Source organism: Pipistrellus kuhlii, unplaced genomic scaffold (assembly GCF_014108245.1).
Source record: "Pipistrellus kuhlii isolate mPipKuh1 unplaced genomic scaffold, mPipKuh1.p scaffold_m20_p_2, whole genome shotgun sequence".
Taxonomy (NCBI): Eukaryota; Metazoa; Chordata; class Mammalia; order Chiroptera; family Vespertilionidae; genus Pipistrellus; species Pipistrellus kuhlii.
Window position 1 is genome coordinate 120,390,572 of NW_023425515.1, and position 18,346 is coordinate 120,408,917.

The 18,346-nt window shown below is 46.2% G+C and overlaps 1 protein-coding gene across 10 annotated transcripts in view; it reads right to left on the bottom strand.

The window, feature by feature from the left end:
• Positions 1-230: 230 nt before the first annotated feature.
• ATXN1 (ataxin 1) overlaps positions 231-18,346 on the bottom strand; it is a 419,543-nt gene continuing 401,427 nt past the window's right edge. For all 10 annotated transcript variants that reach the window (XM_036448062.2, XM_036448065.2, XM_036448059.2 and 7 more), the window contains one exon: positions 231-7,900. In XM_036448062.2, coding sequence (XP_036303955.1) covers positions 7,367-7,900 — 534 coding nt within the window. In that variant the 3' untranslated portion in view covers positions 231-7,366. The remainder of the gene's footprint in view (positions 7,901-18,346) is intronic.

Consider the following 18,346-nt stretch of genomic DNA (forward strand, 5'->3'; position numbering starts at 1 on the left):
AATTCAGACAGGAGCAATAAACGGGAACAGAACAAGGCACAGCATCAGATGCGGAAGTGTGCCTTTTGTCCCAGAAACTCATCACGACCTCTCCTCCCCACACCCTCGTACAGGCAAAGACGATGTCACCCCCCCCAACCCCACCCCCACCCCCATGGGTAAGGGAGGAGGAACTCCCAGTTGCCTCCGCCTCCACGGTCCTCCAGGACCTGACACAAGGCAAGGACACGTTTGCAATTGGCACTGTTATTTTTATTAGTACGAGTATACTGAAACAATAAACTTGTACTGGTATACAGACAATTTATTTAAAACAATTTTGTTCAAATTTTGAATCAAACATTGTTTTATTATAATAATGAAATAATTTCTACCTAGAAAACCTGCAAGCACCATCAAAGAAAGGGACCATAAAATTCAATAAACAGACTCGAGTGTATCCTACAAATAGACACACCACGATTAGAAAATAGAATATGAATTCTTCCTTTTTTTTTAATATTTGTTTTAAAAAAGCTAGTGCAAGTACAATATTTTACACTGGAATTACAGAGAGTATGCACGCATATGGAAAAAAGTTCTCCTGTCACAATAAAAGCTCTTAACTATGTATGCACGTAATATTTTCTTTTCGATAAGGTGCAAATCATCACTCCTTCCCTAGTTTTCCTCTGTACTGGCCATGTCAGTCTGATAGTGCCCACCGTTCTGGCATCTCCTTTCCCTTGGCCGGTGGGAGGCATACGGCTGGAAGTTTGAATGATCAGATAGTAACACATCCAGAGGAACGGATTTCAGAGATGGCTCTGGGCCGGGACCCCACTGGCTAGAAGTGAGGACACTGTGGTCACTGAAGGCCACCACGGAGACCGGGACTGTCCTGAAACCTCCCGTCAGCTGACACCGATTTGGATCTACAGGTGAGCAGTGGTGGCCGGGGATGAGGAAACCTCCCCCCAAGGCCGAAAGGGCAGTATGCACAGAACCCAACGCACAGGTGTCACATCGAATGGTCACGGACTGAAGGGTCTGTCCCACTCCTGGGCCAAATCATACCTTAAGAGCAGGTGGTTCATGTGAGAACCAGAGGAAACCTACGCACCTGGCTGCTTGGTACCTGCTTTTTAAAAGACAATAGCTCCAAGGTAGCGTCGCCTCAGCCCTGATAGTCCAGAGAACAGTCTCAGCGAAGATGACTGTAAACAATGCTTCCCACACAGGTCTTCAGACCGGCCATGGAAAAGGAGACAGGCTCGTTGGCCATCCAGACAGTAAACGAACAAACTAAAGGGAAAGAAAACTTGGGCAAAGTCTCCAATTATCTGCAGTGGAAGACTCGAGTCCTTTCAGGTTAAGAAAAGTTACGGAAATTCTTAGAGACTGTTATTATATAGATACTACCTATTGGCCAAATGCACTTAATTTTAATATAGCTGAACCGTTTGTATACAAGTCAAGAGGACACAAGAAATTGAAACACGGAGGCCACCAATTCCCTCCTGCCATGGTACAAGTGAACGTCAGCTCCCAGAAATGTTGCCATTAACAGCAAGAGGGCAGCTGAGCTTCTGCAGGTAAGAACTGTAGGTGGGTTTGCTCAATATCCCCACAGCTGTCCAGTATCCGCTGGCTGGCTTGGTTTTTGGACAGGATACGACTTTTCTAAGAAGTTGTCCCACGTTTATTTTGGCCTCAATATAAAGAAAAAGTTTAACTGAAGTGAAACGAGGCGTTTGAATTGGATTTCGTGTTTTGCCTCCCCCCCATTTAAATGAGGTGTGGGGGGGAAGAAGGCCGAACATTTTTTTATTTATTTTTTTGTCCTCACAATGAGTCCTGTTTTATTGGTAGCTAGGATCCCTTGTTACAAACACTTCTTGTTCAGGATTATATTCTTTGGGTTTATTGGAACAGGAAGTGCTGAAAATGTCAAAATATCATTTCTGAAGGAAAAGGAGCTGCATTGGCTTAAGAGTTTAAACTAAGAAGGGAGCTCAGAGAAGTACTTTCAGCACAGGAATGAACAGTATTCTCAAACTGCAGAATGCAGAGTTGCCCTCTCTTAGAAGGAGGGCTCTATGTAACGAAAACAGAAACGAAGCATAGGTAATAGTTGAAGAGCCTTTGACGCAATAATTCTTCCAGGCCGTAACCATACACAGCTGATCATTTAGACACAACGGATTTCTATATACAAAGAAAAACATGTAACTTTCAACCTTTATGCTTCTTCTTTTTTTTTTTTTTTTTTACAAACAAGGTATGAAACTCATTGTTTCAACAGATCCATATTTTTCAAACACTGAATGAATCGTTTCGACATTCATTTTTCTTTTGTGCAATTTTTTTTTTTTTAAAACATTACCTGTACTCCTCAAAGTGAGTGCCTCAAAAATTTCTTTTCTTCAGCTTCTCAGGTTAGGTGTACATTATAAAGAAGGAAGAAAAAAAAAAAAAAAAAAAAGGAAATTCCCACAAGGTCTAGTGCTACAAGAAAAGATCCCATCAGTAAGTAACATTTGAAGCGAGGTCATCTCTGTAGAAGTCTCGGCTCCAGAGTAGAGGTGTGCAAATCGTTTGGAGTTTCCCTATCAACAGAAACACAACACTGTCCGTGGAAAAGAGGAAACCAACCCAACACAATAGCATATGCATGTGCTTTATAAAAAGTATATTCTCTGTATAGTTATTACTTGATGTCTTAAATTCTCCATTTCAGAAATTCTGGGTTGAAAACACAAAAGTGGAAGCAAAGACCTTCACTCCACTCTAAAGAATACAAAAAGCATAATTCCCTTTTCTTTCATATCCACCAAAGAAGCTGGGTCGGGCCAGGGAGACGGGCGGCCCTGTTGTCACCTGGAATCGTCACGGTGACCAGAAAACAGGAAGTGCAAAGGGTTAGGGGAGAACAGGCCACAGTTTGTTGAGCTGCTTGTGGTACATGAAACGGTCGCCATGGCAACCAACACAGCTCAAAAAGCCTGGCCTTCTATCCCAAGAGCTCTGCTTCTTCACCCAAATTGCGTGGCATTAGTGTCTTTGAAAGCATTGAGATTTTTCTATGAAAGAAATAGGTTTCCTTAGTAGTCACAGATGTTAAAGGGTATTGTCAATTGTTTCCTTAAAAAAAAAACAACAACAAAAAGTTCCAAAGCTACAACAACAAAAAGAAATTTTGGCAACATATTTCAGTAAAGATCAAACTATGTGCAAAGAGTGGATTTATGATTACTAGGAGCTGCTGTTCCTCACAAACATGCAGCATCATATTGCAATCTATGCAGGATCTAAGGAGTAATCCACAAGGTGCAGGAAATCCAAACATTCCTCGAAGTTGTACAGCCCTACTCCAGAGCAGTCAAAGTGCTGCTCCGGGCACATCAGTGTGCCACACACACGCCAGCCCGTCCCTGAGTAAGAGGTGTGAAAGGTTCCGCAGCTTTCCTGGGGGAAAGGGGAGGGGGGAAGCTGCTGCCACTTCCTGCGGGGGCAACCCAACACACTCACCCAACAAAACACAGAGGGTCACAATGCAGAGTTAAGAGAGGCATCAACGACAGCAGTGAAGAAAATCAAATCATCCCACACCAAACGGGGCGAGTTGGGGAAAACAAAACAAAAAAAAAAGTTGATTGACATAGGAAATTATCCTGAAAGTCCCAATGAAAATGCAATTTGGATTTCCACTTCAAAAGGTTTGAGGTAAGTGGCACCCATCTCTTTATCTGCAACCCAGTGTGGCCCAGACAAACTGAAATAATTCTCAAGTTAAACATTCGAAGGAACAGTCATTTTCTGCATTTAGAAATCCCTAGAAAGAGAGGTTCTTGTTTGTTGGTTTCTTATTATATATATATATATATATATTTTTTTTTTTCTTTTTCACCCTAATTTCTTGGTGATTGTGTTCCATTGTAAATGCAAAAAGGCCTGCTGTTATTAGTTTAAAAGTGGGAAACAGGAAAGAAAGAACTAAATACAGTGTCAGCAAATATTGCAAAGTGGACAGGGTACAGAGGCACAAGGCTGATTCTCGTGAGCTGCAGGGCACTGGAGAATGTCTACGCCTATCGCTGCCAGGTCTGCTACACAGGAGTGGTGGCAAAGGCTGCTCTGGGAGCCTCCCTTCAGCAAGGTCTGCAAACAGGAGGCGGCTCCCTGTCCCCTGGATGTTCTTCCTATTCGAAGAGAAAGCTGCCACAGAGGAGAGTGAGCGGTGCTGGCAGGTGGCCCCTCCACAGCCGCTCACAGTTCACACACATGTCACTTCCTGCGGGCTCAGAGGCACAGCTCAAAGTCTCAAGGACACAGACCTGAGGAGGGGCCTGCCCCCTTGCGGGAAAGGGTGTGGAAAATGGGTTGATGCTGGCTCTATGGCTCCAGCGTTCGCCTTAGAAATGACTCTGCCTCCTTCCTCTACACACTCCACATTCACTATTCATCGTGGTGACAGCGGTACCGCAGCTGGTCCCCTAGATCTCCTTTGCTTGATCTTTCTGCAACATGGCGACAGACACCTGGGCTCCTGAAGGCTCCCGCCCAGCACTCAGCATCCACAGCAGCAGGGGGAGCTTGCAGCAGGGGGGGGGGGGGGGCTCTCCCCTTTCAGCTCCTCCCCTCCAAACAAGGAGAAAGCCAAAAGGGTGTGAGCTTTAACTAGAGCACACGGATCAGATTCTATTGGCGTGGAAAGTATTGCACATGCTGAAAAAGCAGGAGAGCGAAATGGGACAATGCTGAGAAAGAACCAATCCTCTTATAATTCCTATACCTGAAATAGAAGCACAAAAATGATGACGACATTCCTATTGCTCCAACCATGTATATTTTCCCACTTCAGTGTTGGTGGTGTGGGTCCAGTTAGTTCCATGCTCGAAGTAAGCCAAATGGTGGTGTGTGTCTTTCTGAGTCCACGTGAGTGGCGCCAATGAGGACAAAGTCGATGTGGCAGCCCCGTATTCCTCTTGCCACCAAAGGTTATAAAAGAAAAAGAAAAATAAAACCTAGTAATTGCAAGTGCCCTGAGCAGAATATATGGAAGATTAAGCAAGTTCTCTGGACAGAAACGCTTTAAAAAAATACAGCACTAAAGGAGCATTATGACTGCGAGAATGGGCCCACCCAGCTCTCTGCGAGCATGCAGGAAGGGTGGTGAAATTCGGAGTCAAGGACCGGCTCTAGCTATTCTATACCTATTCAAATGTTTTTGGTACATTCCAGAAAATGGTTTATAAGCTCATTAGTCCTGGTGAGGACAAAATGTGCAGGAACACTAGATAGCCAAAATGTGGGTTGAAATAGGACTTCTTAAATTTGTGAAATGGGAAAAGTATTATTTCTCAATGAGAACAGGAAAATCAGAAGTTTTTGTTCAGATTAGCTGCAGCCATTCCAAGTACGAATATTAAAAATTTCTTCCTACTTATAAAACTTTTTTTTTAAAAGCACTTTGAGATGCAAACTGATAACCCACAAACAATATTTCACTTCTCTGGGAATGAAAGGTTTAAATTCTGAAATACCTTTCTGGGTTTGTACCAAACACCAAATCTTGATTTGATTTCAGATGAAAAAAAAAAAAGTCATTCTGAAAAAACAGTAACAACAACAATGAGGTTTTTAAAAAAAATTTGCTCACATATATAAATGTCTCTATGGATAACTCTCTCAATGAATCTGAAGAAAATTTCAGAGTTGTCCTGCCAAAGACCTGGTTTTTGTGACAGATGTGGTAGAAAGACCAAAATAAATTTTGAAAGGAACATAACTTTATAAAATGGCCTAGAGTTTAGGCAGGTTAGAAAGAAATTCTGCTACATTTATTTATGCTCGTTCAGTCCCCCAAACCTATCCCACAATGTTATTGGATAAAAACTGCAGGAATATCACACAAATTATGAACTCAAGATGTGCAAATCGCAAGGTTCTTTAAAAAGTTCGTCATAAAAAGAAAAAAACACTGGACAAAAATGAGTATTCTTTTTTCCATCCCTTTTCTCTCGGTTTCTCTGCCAGCTCTGCATATGCCTTTAATCCCTTCTCAAACATCAAAGTGAAAGTGCCTTCCCGCCAGGCTGCACTGGGTGGTCATTCATTGTCACATAACTGGTTCATGATTCACATTCATCCTTTTAAACCACATTGAAACTGTCAATATCTTGACGTGAGAAACTCTGCAGAACTGAAATGCAGTTACAGTGTCAAAAAAAGATAGCAACTTAGTTTTTTTGTTTTTTTCTTCTTCCCAAAGACTTTAAAGTGAGATACAGTACTTGTTGAATGCTAGACCAAGATGCTTGGTAATAAAGTGTGAACAGCATTTTAAGTGCTTAGAGATAGCAATAGATATGCTCATCTTCAAAATTCAATTCCTCACGTCACACTGGAATCTGAAAAAAAAGTGGCACCCGAGTTGTCCATAGCCATGAACTATAAACAGTACTAGAGTTAAAAGACAAAAAGATTTGCAAACCCACGGTGAAGAGCTTCCGCAGCTCTCTGAAGGGCAGCTCCCTCTGCCTCTTGGGAGGAAGTCAACGCGACCACCTGATTGGTTTTCCTAACACTGCACAGGACCAGGGTGGGCCCCGCCGCCCCGCACCCTCAGGGAGCCCTGCAGCAGGGGCGGCCTGCCCACCAGACACCCCGAGGCAGCACTGGACTAGCGAAGCAGAAACGAAATCCCACGTGTGGCAGTTGCTCTTAGGAAAAAAAAAAAAAAAAATCAGTGCAGTCAGGCCCCATAGGGGGAAATACATATCTCTATGATTAAAAGTTGCTTTTATTGTAAAATATGTTGGGGGTTGGGGGGGAATAATGTTCTTTTACAGGGTTAGCTTTCCATCCTCTCAAGGATGCCCTGAGGCTGGGTTCCTGATATTTCTTTTGTACAGGAGACCTCCTGAGGACGCGTCTCTGGAGCTCCAGCCCCGTGCTGAGAACGTGAGGCAGGGGGAGGCGGAGAGAAGAAGACCCTCGCGTGCTGTGGCACCCCTGCTCCCTGCCCCGCCCCTTCCCCCCCAACACTCACACACACACCCCTGCAATCCCCTTCTCGCTAACTTCCTCCCGAAACCAGCAGCAGTCAGTGCCCAGCGGATGCTCCCCGCGCTGCTGGGAAAGGCAGCTAAAGCCCCATTCATCCCCACCAGGCGCCCGCGGACAGACACGCGTGGAAAAAAGCATATGCACCGTCTCCTGCGCAACACCGGCTGCAACTCTATCGACAAGGTCATAACAGAAACCTAAAGGAAGAGGATACCATGTAAATACTGTGTTATTCAGCCTACAGTACAGTAATCTGGATATAAATGATAAAGGGAGGGCCGGGCTCCTTTCCCCCACGCTGCCGCCGCCGCAGCCGCTACTTGCCCACGTTGGACCGGCCCTCGATGCAGATCTTAACCTCCTGAGGAATTAGAGAGGGCCTGGGCAGAGTCAAGGGCGGCTCGTCTTCCGACTTCTCCAGTTTGCGGCTCTCCGGCGCCGACCACCTCCTCTTCCTCGCGGTGGCCGCGGGCTTGCCGGGTTCTATTTTTGGGGGCAAGGGCGCTGTGGGCAACCCCATCTTCTCCGGAAACTTCAGTTCCCCGTTTTCGGGGAGCATCGGGGCGCCGCCCTGGTGGAGGCCGTTCTCCTGCTCCGCGTACCGGTGCCTGCCGCCCGCGAGGGCCTCGGCCTTGGCGTGCTTCAGCAGGACGCTGGCGGGGTCTACGGGCTGGCCCTTCTTCACCGAGCCGTTCTTCAGGCTCTTGAGGGTCAGCGAGATGCAGACATCCCCCACGGAGAGCTTGGAACACGGCAGGTCGAAGAGCTGGCTGGTTCGCTCTGGACAGCAGGACGACCAGCCCTGTCCAAACACAAAAAAAGGGTACTCTACCAAAACCTCCACGCTGACCTGCGGGACAGTGAGAGACAGAGAAGGGGAAGACAGACAGGAAATAAGTGAAAAACGTTTTATTCGGGTTCTGTTTCACACACGTGCAGTACAGAAGCTGAATGGCACAAAACAAGTCAGTTCCACAAATCTCCTCCACTGACACACACACGAGTGAGGCTCTTAATTTTCTGGTGTCCTTGTATCATACTTACCGTAGGCAGATGCTGGGCAGATGCCAGGGTAAAAGTCCCTTCTGCACTCACAATACCATTTTACTGAGTATCAGCTCTATGCCTGGTCTCTGTGAAAACAAGTCAATCGACCCCCAAGGATGAAAGAACATCGGAATGTTCAGCACTGAGCAAGGCGCCGGCCTTGTGCCTGATTAGCTCACTGGACAAGGCTCTTCTCCTGTGTGACAGGGCTGATGTGGGTCAGAGTCATGTGTGCTCTGTGTGTTAATCACGGTACCTCTGGCTCCTAAAAGGGTACCTGGCACACAGTTGAGGCTTCATGTTTATTGGATAAATTAATGTGTACCCCAGGAATTTAGGGGAAGCAGAATCAGCAAGGGTTAGAGTCAGTGGGGAGGGCTTTCAACCAGGACCTGAACGGCAGGTAGAGTTGGGGGAGGTTTGAGGGAGAACACTGTTGGGAGAGGGTCAATGTGATATAAACATCTCAAGTACCTGGTTCATCTACGTACGCCAAGCATGCCAAACTCGAGGCTAGCAGAATGCATGCCTATTACTGTAGTGTGTGAGCATGAGCCCATATAAATGTGAATATCATCTGGGGGAAACGGCATAGTTCTGGGATATTTTAAAATGTAAAGAAAGCAAACATTTTTTGAGTACCTACTTGACAAAAAGCCTTTTGTTTAATGCTAACAATATACTAGTGAAAAAAGCATTGTTGTTCTAATTTAAAAATAGGGAACTATAATTACAGCCTCAGAAAGATTAAATCGGTTGCCTAATGTCACAGCTGTGAAATTGATGGAATTGGGATTTAATCTAATCTCTGTGGCCTCCCAACCCATTTTCTTTTTTCCTGTGCTCCCGATCTCTGCCTCTATGAACAGAGATACAATACCACTGAGAGAGATGAACTTGACATTCCTACTGTCCCCAACAGTGGTGAATGTCACTTGAAATAAACAGGATCCCAAGGGCAGGAGCTCATGGTTTGTTTCATGGTACAGAAAATTGTGAAATAGTGTTGGCCTTACACCTACACATACAATTCTAGTCTCTCCATGTAAATGTGTGATGAGGCTGCTATTCAATTATAGATCTACATTTATACGTCACACACATATATCTGCATATACATATGAAAAATCACACCAGTTATAGTATCAGATGGGGATGGCCACTGAGTTCCAAGTGGGAGGGCCACCCTGAAGCTGGCCCCATAAATCCTGCCCCAAACCTCTTAGAGCCATCAACATCACATACTGAGCAGAGGAACCAATCCTTCTTCAAGTGGGGATTTTTTAAACTATATTTCCAAGTCATAAAAACAAAGTTATCAAGTGTAAATATCTCCGAAGAATCTACCAGACTCACTGTTTGCTTATCCCTGCCTAACAGCTGTCAGAGGTCATGTGACATTCATAATACTGGAAGCCCCATGTGCAAACATATTTGGCTTTGCATGTTCCTGGATGATCCCCTGATAGGGGCAGTCTGTCTCCTTGCTGACAGAAAGCTTAATACCTACTAGACTGTACACACTCCTCAGAGCAGCCAATATTCCATGTTCTAAAAACAATGTCTACTCATATTCATAGATAAGTCTACCTGAGACTTTTACATGTTACCCAGTATCTACAGACTCACCAAGAAGTAATGTTTTCAAGGCCTTTATAACAAGTAACACTATTCATTATTCCAAAGGCTGTGATGTAGATGCATATACTTCCAATTATATACTCCATAATGTTTTGGGGCATTTGAAAGCCCTTCATTACTCCCTCATCTTGACACTCCCAAGGCAGGTCTTAGAATTAAGTACCACGAGGTCGCCTGTAGCTTGAACAGCCTACCTAACAATTCATGAAAGAAAAATGATGAGGAAGAGAATATTGAAGATATGCACTAAAAAGAGCTGATGATAATGGAATTCATTTTAACTTGGGTAGGTTTGGGAAAATATACTCCACCACTTCCAAGGCTTGTCTTTGGTCCCTTCCTCCTAAATTCTGGAAAAGTTGCCACACACACAGCCTCACGCGAGTCTACACAAACCAGGAGAGAAAGATTATTCAGACAATGTGATTGTTGTAAACAGTGCACTGGATAGCTCATGCCAAATGCTATTTTTTCTCCTCACTGATTATTCATCCTCGCTAATATTTATCCTCAGACATTTTCCTCCTGAATTATTTATTTAGAAAATGTACTTTTTTGGGGTCTGCACATATGTCAACTAAAATAAGTTTTTTCCCTTTCTTTGGTGAAAGTTAAACTCTCCTTGTACATATCTCAGATAAGCAAACTAATAAAGTATTCGTAACCAATCTGTGTATTTCATAATTAGGTTTATCAGAAGGACATAAACATTCCTAAAGATTAACTGATCATTAACAGTTAATGAAGAAACCATAGGGAAAGATTTTTCAGCAAGAGTATATGTAGTTAGGTCTGTCTGTCTAAAAGTCCCTTGGAGAGGACTTATCTACCTCAAAACATGCTCTCATTGCTGTGTTGGACATGAAACAGATTTGGAGAGATTCCATGACATGATGTTACTTTAAATCGGAACAGTGAGTCTGTGAGTTCCTTGAATTTGAGACCCACGCAGGTCACCCCAATGGTGCTGAGAGCTTCCAATGTTGTTGATCAAGTGTTCCCACTCCAGGTTTTGTAGTTGTGATAAAGTTCAGTAACTACACTGAGTACCTGCTAAATGTGAGGGACTGCAGAAGGGAACCTATTGTTTAAGATCTAGCTTTTGCTTCAGTGGGAAGGCAGAACATGTATGCAAAACAGGTAACTTCACAAGGCACACCTGGATATGGCCACCATGTTATCGCATGATGCCCACGTGGATACCTACTGGTAACGCAAATGCAATGTGTCCAAAATGGACTTCTTGTATGCCCCTGCCCACTGGCACCTCTTATGCTCTTCTCATCTCCATGAATGGCACTTCCATTATTCAAGTCATTCAAGGCCAAGAGTCACTTCTGACTCAGCTCTTTCATACTACACTCATCAAATCACAAAGCAATCCTGTCTGTCCTCTCTTCCAAATTTTCCTAGAATGAGACCACGTCTCACTGACTCTACTGCCCCTGTCCTGGCCAAGCCAGCTCCCTCTCACTGGGAGAACAAGCGCCATGCACAAGCTGTGGTCTGCATGCCCCCTCCGCACTGCACCCCCGTGACCAGTCTCCTGCTGGACCTTTACCTGCACTGCACCTCTGCGTCTGTGTCCACATTAGTCCCTGCAGTTGGAATCCTGTCTGCCCTGTGCACTGTCGCCTTCCAATGCCCTTCTCAGAGCTTTGCTGACCACTGTGCTTGAAATAACAATACCCCATCCCTAGCTTTCCTGCCCTCTCTTCTCCCCTCCCTCCTCCCCCAGGGCACTTACCATCATTTGATACATTTTTTTTTTTTACTCATGCTATTTGTTTCACCTCTTTCTCCAAACTCCCACAAGACTATATGCTCCACAAAGGTGGAGATATTGTCCGTTCCGCTCATCTTTCTGTGCCCGGAGTCTAGGGTGCTTTCTGGCCTGTAATAGGTGCATGCCTTGCAGTGTTTTCACAGATGGGAGGCAAACATGAAACTAGGTAATCAGCTTTGTACTGAGCATGCCCAATGCAGCACCCATCAGCACTGACTGTGTGCTTGGAGGTAGGTGAGGCTCATCCTAAGGGAATTTCAAGAAGACAGACATAATATATATATAGTACTTCGACAGAAAAATCCCTCCGTGTGACTTCATTAACTGTCAATGAATAACTAGTTCCGTGTTTGCCTTCTATTTGCAAAAGCTCTGCAATGGCACAATTGGCCAACAGAGGTCAATGTTTAGATGCTGAGGTGCTGGCTGTCCCTGCTTCTTTGCAGCGAGGACTAAACTGGGTGGTGACCAGTCCTCTCCGGGGAGCGGGGAGCGGGCAGCGCCTTCCTGGGGGCTGGCTCGCCACTCACAGGCAGCTTTCTGGGCTGAGCCTTAGTGGCCTCCCTCAGCGCTTCCCTGTCAGACACTGAGTTCATCATGACCTCATAGCATCCAACTTTGGTCCTTTTCTCTCCACTCTTGAGGCTCCTCTTTGTTATTTCAGCTGTGCTAATAACCACTCATTTTATGACCTTGTGGGGGTTCAAACGGTCTCTGCTTAAACCCCAATGAACACACATTCCTGAGGGCAGCACCATATAAAAACCAAAGGACGTTACATAACTCCTGGCAGCTCCACAAGGCCCATCTTTTTCATCCATAAATGTATCTTTTTCCAAATACGTTAGTTAGGCAGTCGTAGGATAAGATGTGAGCATGAATAGCCTTTGTCCTTATGTCTGCTGGAGGCCCCACTGCCTCTCATCCTGGTAGGACTTCCCTTTTAGGGGCAGATCACCTTTCACCCTCCTCCCGCCTCCCTGCCCCCTCCTGCTGCCGCAGGCACCCCATGTGCTCATTTCTGCTCCTAGGAGAAGTCTGCCTTCCTCTCTCCAGGCCCCTAAAGCAACCCTCTAAACTAAACCCATCACCTCCACCTTCTGTTCAAATGGAGGAACCAGGACAAGCAAGCAACAGAGCTGGGCCAATAATAATTTATTCAATATCACAGTCCTGGTCTGGCTAATGATTGGATTTTATGATCATTCTTTGCTCTTCTGTGAGTAAGTGCAATACAATTCCTTTAACTCCTCCGTCAATAGCTATTGTATTTAAACACTGTATGTATAAACACATATTTATGCTGTTGGAATGTTTCGATCTTAGATGGGTGCTGTCTATATACACACATATGTGCATAGCACCAAAAACAAGATATAAAGAACACAAAACGTCTGCTGCTTAAATTTGCCTCCTATTTCCTTAACAGGAGTCCTTGTTTTCACAAATGTGAAGGGCATCTGACAAAACATTTTGCTTGGTACTCTCCCAAATGTGCCGACTCTGCCTGGTCCTGGAGCCACGGCAGCTCCGGAGCGGTTTCAGTGGGTGTCCGCGTCCCGTGCAGCTATTAGATTGGGAGTTCCGAACTTTGTCTGCAAGTGACATTCTTTTTTTTTTTTTTTAAATATATATTTTTATTGATTTCAGAGAGGAAGGCAGAGGAAGAGAGAGATAGAAATATCAATGATGAGAGAGAACCATTGATCGGCTGCCTCCTGCACGCCCCATACTAAGGATCAAGCCCACAACCCGGGCATGTGCCCTGACCGGGAATCCAACCGTGACCTTCTAGCTTAGGGGTGTCGAACTCAATCAGAGAAGGGGCCAAAATCTAAAATCCAGCCTAAATCGCGGGCCAAATGGTTTACTGAACAGTCATAAACTGTCATTGTGATGGAAACGCAGTGGAGTGCAGTGATGACAGCCCGGTGCGGGCCACATTGCAAGGCCTGGCGGGACGGATTTGGCCCTCGGGCCTTGTGTTTGACACATGTGTTCTAGCTCATAGGTCAATGCTCGACCACTGAGCCATGCCGGCTGGGCTAAAAGTGGCATTCTTGGTCGTGCTTTACCTGAAGAGAAGCCAGCCTGCTTTCCTCGAAGGCCAGTTTGCATGACTACATTCTCAACATCAAGAACCTCAGAAAACCCTCAAACAAGGACTAAAGGACTCAGCAAGAGACCCACTTATAGCAATGTTGAAAAATTATTAATGAAAATAGTCATATGTCTTCAGCTGAGTGGAGGACCTCTGTGAGTGTTGTTTCCGGTTGTTAATCAGGATAGTGCAGGCCTGACTCAGTCCGAGGCGGGTGTTTCCGGCTTGCTCATAAGCCCCACGCTGGTGCTGGGGGCCTCCAAACACGAATCCCAAGCCATAAGCTGGTGCTTCCCGCACATCATCACATGGCTCCCAGGGCCCCCACAGCTGGGAGGCCCGTAGGACCTGCTCAGCAAGCCACCAGGGCAGCTCTCCACACACAGATTCCGCCCAGTGGCTCTCCTCTCTTGGGGCTTAAAAAAGCTTGTCTTGGTCCTGGCCGGGTGGTTCAGTTGGTTGGAGAATCATCCCGTACACCAAAGGGTTGCGGGTTTGATCCTAGGTCATGGAGCATACAGGAAGGAGTCTCTCTCTCTCTCTCTCTCTCTCTCTCTCTCTCTCTCTCTCTCTCTCTCTCAAAATCAATGGGAATATATCCTCAGATGAAGATTAAAAAAAAAAAGTGTGGCATAAAGAATAACAACTTTATTCAGTGCTAAAAAAAAAAAAAAAAAAAAAAAAGAGCTACCAAAGCCACAGAAAGACATGGTAGAACCATCAATGAATATTGCCAAGTGAAAGAGGACAGCCTGAAAAGGCTACATTCTGCCTGCGTCCAGTTACATGCCACTCTGGGGAAGGCAGAACTAGAGCGAGGTAAAAACCAGGGGAGCCAGGGCCTTGGGGTGGGGGTGGTAGTGTACGCATAAAGGGCTTTTAGGGTGGCGAAACCATTTTGTATGATACCCTAATGCATGGCTACAGTATCACACAAAATACATTACACATTTGTCAAAGCCCACAGAATGTATAGCGCAAAGAATGAAACCTAATGTATACTATGGACTTTAGTTAATGACACTATATCAATAGTGGCTCATCCACGGTAACAAATATGCTACACAAATGCAAGATTTCATTAATAGGGAAAACTGTCTGGGAACTCTGTGTTCATTCTGCTCATTTCTTTTTTTCTTTTTTCTTTTTTATCTTTTTTTTTCTTTTTGGTAAACCTAGAACTAACTACTCTGAACAATTAAGGCTTATTTTTAAAAAAGCTACAAAGAAATGTGAGATCATCTAGTTAGGGAACATACATCCATCTGCCTTGGGAGGGGCACACACACCACAGCCACGTGGCGTGCCAGTTTCCCTGCTGGAGCCGTTCCCGCGTCAAAACCCAGAGGAGGATCAGCCAGGACCTGGGCCATGCTTGGCTCTGGGCTTCGAACACAGGGCAGCCACTACCTCTCTTTGGTCATTAAGACTCACTCCCAGCAGGCTCTGCATGTGAAACGCTGGCAGGTCGGCTTGCCTTGGAGGCCGAGAGGCTGTACCCGCTTATGTGCTGCTTGCATGAGGGCTTCAGCTATTTTTAGGCAGCAGCTAATCCATTAACTGCATAACGCTACCCTGGATGACTCACAGAACACAGCAGTCAAATTAAAAAATAGTGGGATGAACGAAAAGCCATCAGTAAACGTGCGGTAAGCACATCATTATAACGTGCTGTATGAGTGAACCAGCACACACACAGACACACCAGGACAGTTGGGAGAAGGAAGTGGCACTGAATATTAAGCAGCTGCCGAGGCGGTAAAGGGAAGCAGTCACCCCAGGAGGATCTGGGATGCGACAGACAGTCCCGCTAACATAAGGAGCTCAGCAATTAGGAGAGAAGCAGCCCAAGAGAAGTCTCACCACAGAGCACTTTACAAGTAAGATCGACTCCAAGTCTTCTGAGCAAAGTGTGTGTACTTTTCAGAAAAGTTTAGGCCTGGGGAGCATGAGGCAGAGGGGTAGGAGGCTGCTCACATGCAGAACACTGTCTGCCAGATGGAAACTGAAGGACACCCGCCCCCCTCTGTCCCCCCGCCCAGGTGGGGCCACCCTGGGTGGGACTCTCCTAGCGGGCATGCTGCAGGAGAGGCCCATGAGCCCCTGTCACCTCCTGGGTCCTCGTACTGACATGGAGGGCTGGACCGTACACCCATCCCTCCAGTCCAGTGCACACTCAGGAAAGCACATGTACACTACATGTAGAAGTAGCTGTATGCGTGCTCCCGGGCCCGTCATGGGAACATGCCACAGGAACGCAGGCAGGGTAAACCCAGCTCATTGGGAAAACTCAGCCTTCTTTCTGGGCTTTTCCAAACTCTCTCTCCTTCCATAAACTCTGTTTAGAGCACAGAGCCTTTTCTTTTTCAGAAGCTAACCATTTCCCTCCTCAGGGCCATAGTCACTTAAGTGAAGCAAAGCAGGGACACTAACATGGTTGAGGGCCTACTACGTGCTACACAATGTGCTGGTTCCTTTGAATGTATTTTCTTTAATTCTTACATTATTCCCACTATGTAACCAAGAATGGAAGGCTTGGGTAGAATGTGCACGATAAATTACTTGGGCAATTATATGTAAATATTTGCACAAGGCCCCGGCGCTATGGAGTGGTGCGGGACAGATCGGACTGAGAGGTCTTTCTGGCTTCAGATCCCACATTCTCCTTCCACCCAACCTGCTTCCCGCCCAGGCAGGCGATGCTCCAGCCCCTATTGCCTGGGATTCTTTCTGGGACTTGCCACAGACCTATGGCCTCAAACTTGGGAGAATATTAGGTGGATTATATTTGGGAGTGAAGCTCCAAGGGAAAGGATTCTACTGTCCCTTGGGGCTTCCAAGCAGAATCACCAGGGCTGAGGGTGTGGCTGGATGGAAGCAGCGACCCTCTCCTCCCAGCAGGGGTGGAGGGAGTGTGCTACCTGCACTTCACCTGAAAAGGACTAAGACTGGCCGCTAAGAGTGGCCCAAAGAAGCTTCCTGTAGCGCCTGTGGTAGTAAGGGGTAACACCTGGGGTGGGCACCGGTGTGCACAGAAATGCCCTGTCGCATAGGACCAGCCCCAGGGATGGGGACAGTGCCCTCATGGCCCCTGGCTCTGGTGCTGATGCCGGCCAATTTCATGAGGGCAGTCTTGCCAGGCAGGAAGGAAAGCCGAGGATTACAGAACAAGGAGGCCCAGGCATCACCAGGTGGAAGGGGTCAGCTACATGATTTGAGATGAGAAAAATGGCAGCTCTGAGAGGTAAAACAACTGGTCTGGCAGCTGACCCGCATTCGGACTCCCGGCTGGCTTTCTCTGTGCCACAAGGCCTTCTCGGGATCCCGCATGGGTTTTATAAGGTCTTGCCTCCCTGAGGCCCTCCAACCAGTTAGGATTTATACCTGAGGCCATAAACCCACCTACTATACAAAAACCAGCCTTGCTCCTTCAACTTCCCCAATCGAATCTGTGATTTTGCTAATTAAGTAAACAATTTGCACAATTCTAATCTCCCTGTAGGTGCCAGGGTTAGTGATTCTAGCCAGCAGGGAAGACATGGACTGATGCTCAGGCTGGGAAGAGAGCTCCAGGGGACACCGGTCACAGAGGGAAGCACCCGGTCCTGGGCACGTAAATTAAAGCTGGACCTGAGCTCTCTCTGACTCTCCAGGACTATGCTCTGTCACTGAGGCAGGCCCTGCTGGGGGAGTATTTTCACGGTGATGATGTCAGCCTGTTTCTGATAGTCTCCCGGGAGAGTGACAAATCACTGGCTGTGTCGGGGCCCTGCACTTGTTTCCACAATAGCTCTCTCGCAGGTCTTCGCAGAAGCCCTTCCCAGCATGCAGCCGGACCGCACAGGGGCCCTCCTGACAGACCCGCGAACAGGCTGTGACAAACACTCCACCTTCTAATTTGCACCTTGGCTGTCAGCAGAGAGACTAGTGGTCTGGCTACGGGAAGGTAATGAGACTTGGCCTGGAAGCCAATTTCTCTATCGTTTAGGCGTTCATTCTGCAAAGTATCAAGCAGGGAATACACAGAGAGATGCTTGCTTCCTCTCCAAGACCTGCCAGGCCCATTTGAAGCCTAAAGAGGCTGTGAACGCTGGTGCGAGAGGCTGCCAGGGCCTCGGAGGAGCGGGCCCACGGCGAGCGCGGCTCTTTCTTCTCACGTTGAAAGAGATGCTGGTAAGGAGCCAAGCGGGTTTCAAAAATCACACCTCTTTCCATTCCTACTTCTGTGCACACTAACACTTTAAGGATTAAAAAAAAAGTACCATGGAAAACATATTTACTTCTCATACTTGTTCATTTTCCATGCCTCACCTGGGGGCTGTTAAAAAGACAGCTTTGCTGAAGAGAATGCCTTTTTCCTATGAGGACCCACCCCAATCCATGTAGGAAGGTCAGAGTGAGCAGCAACTACAGATGGGTAGTGAGTTCTACCTAATGTTGCCATTTAAAAAAAAAAATAATCTTGATTTTTGCTCTTTCTTTGAATCAGAACTTTGGGAAATCTCTTGTGGGTCTTACCAAAGAGTCTTAAACCCACGGTGACATCTCACCATAAAAAAAGAAAAGCATTTGGGGCTAAACGCTCTTGGCAAGGCAGGTCCCGGCTGTTGTGCAAGATCCCACATCCGGTCATTCAAAAGGAGTTCTGGAAAACACTTTGGAAAATTGGCCTCCCTCCACTTCACTCGATCTTTTAAAATTACACTTAAAACAACTCAAAC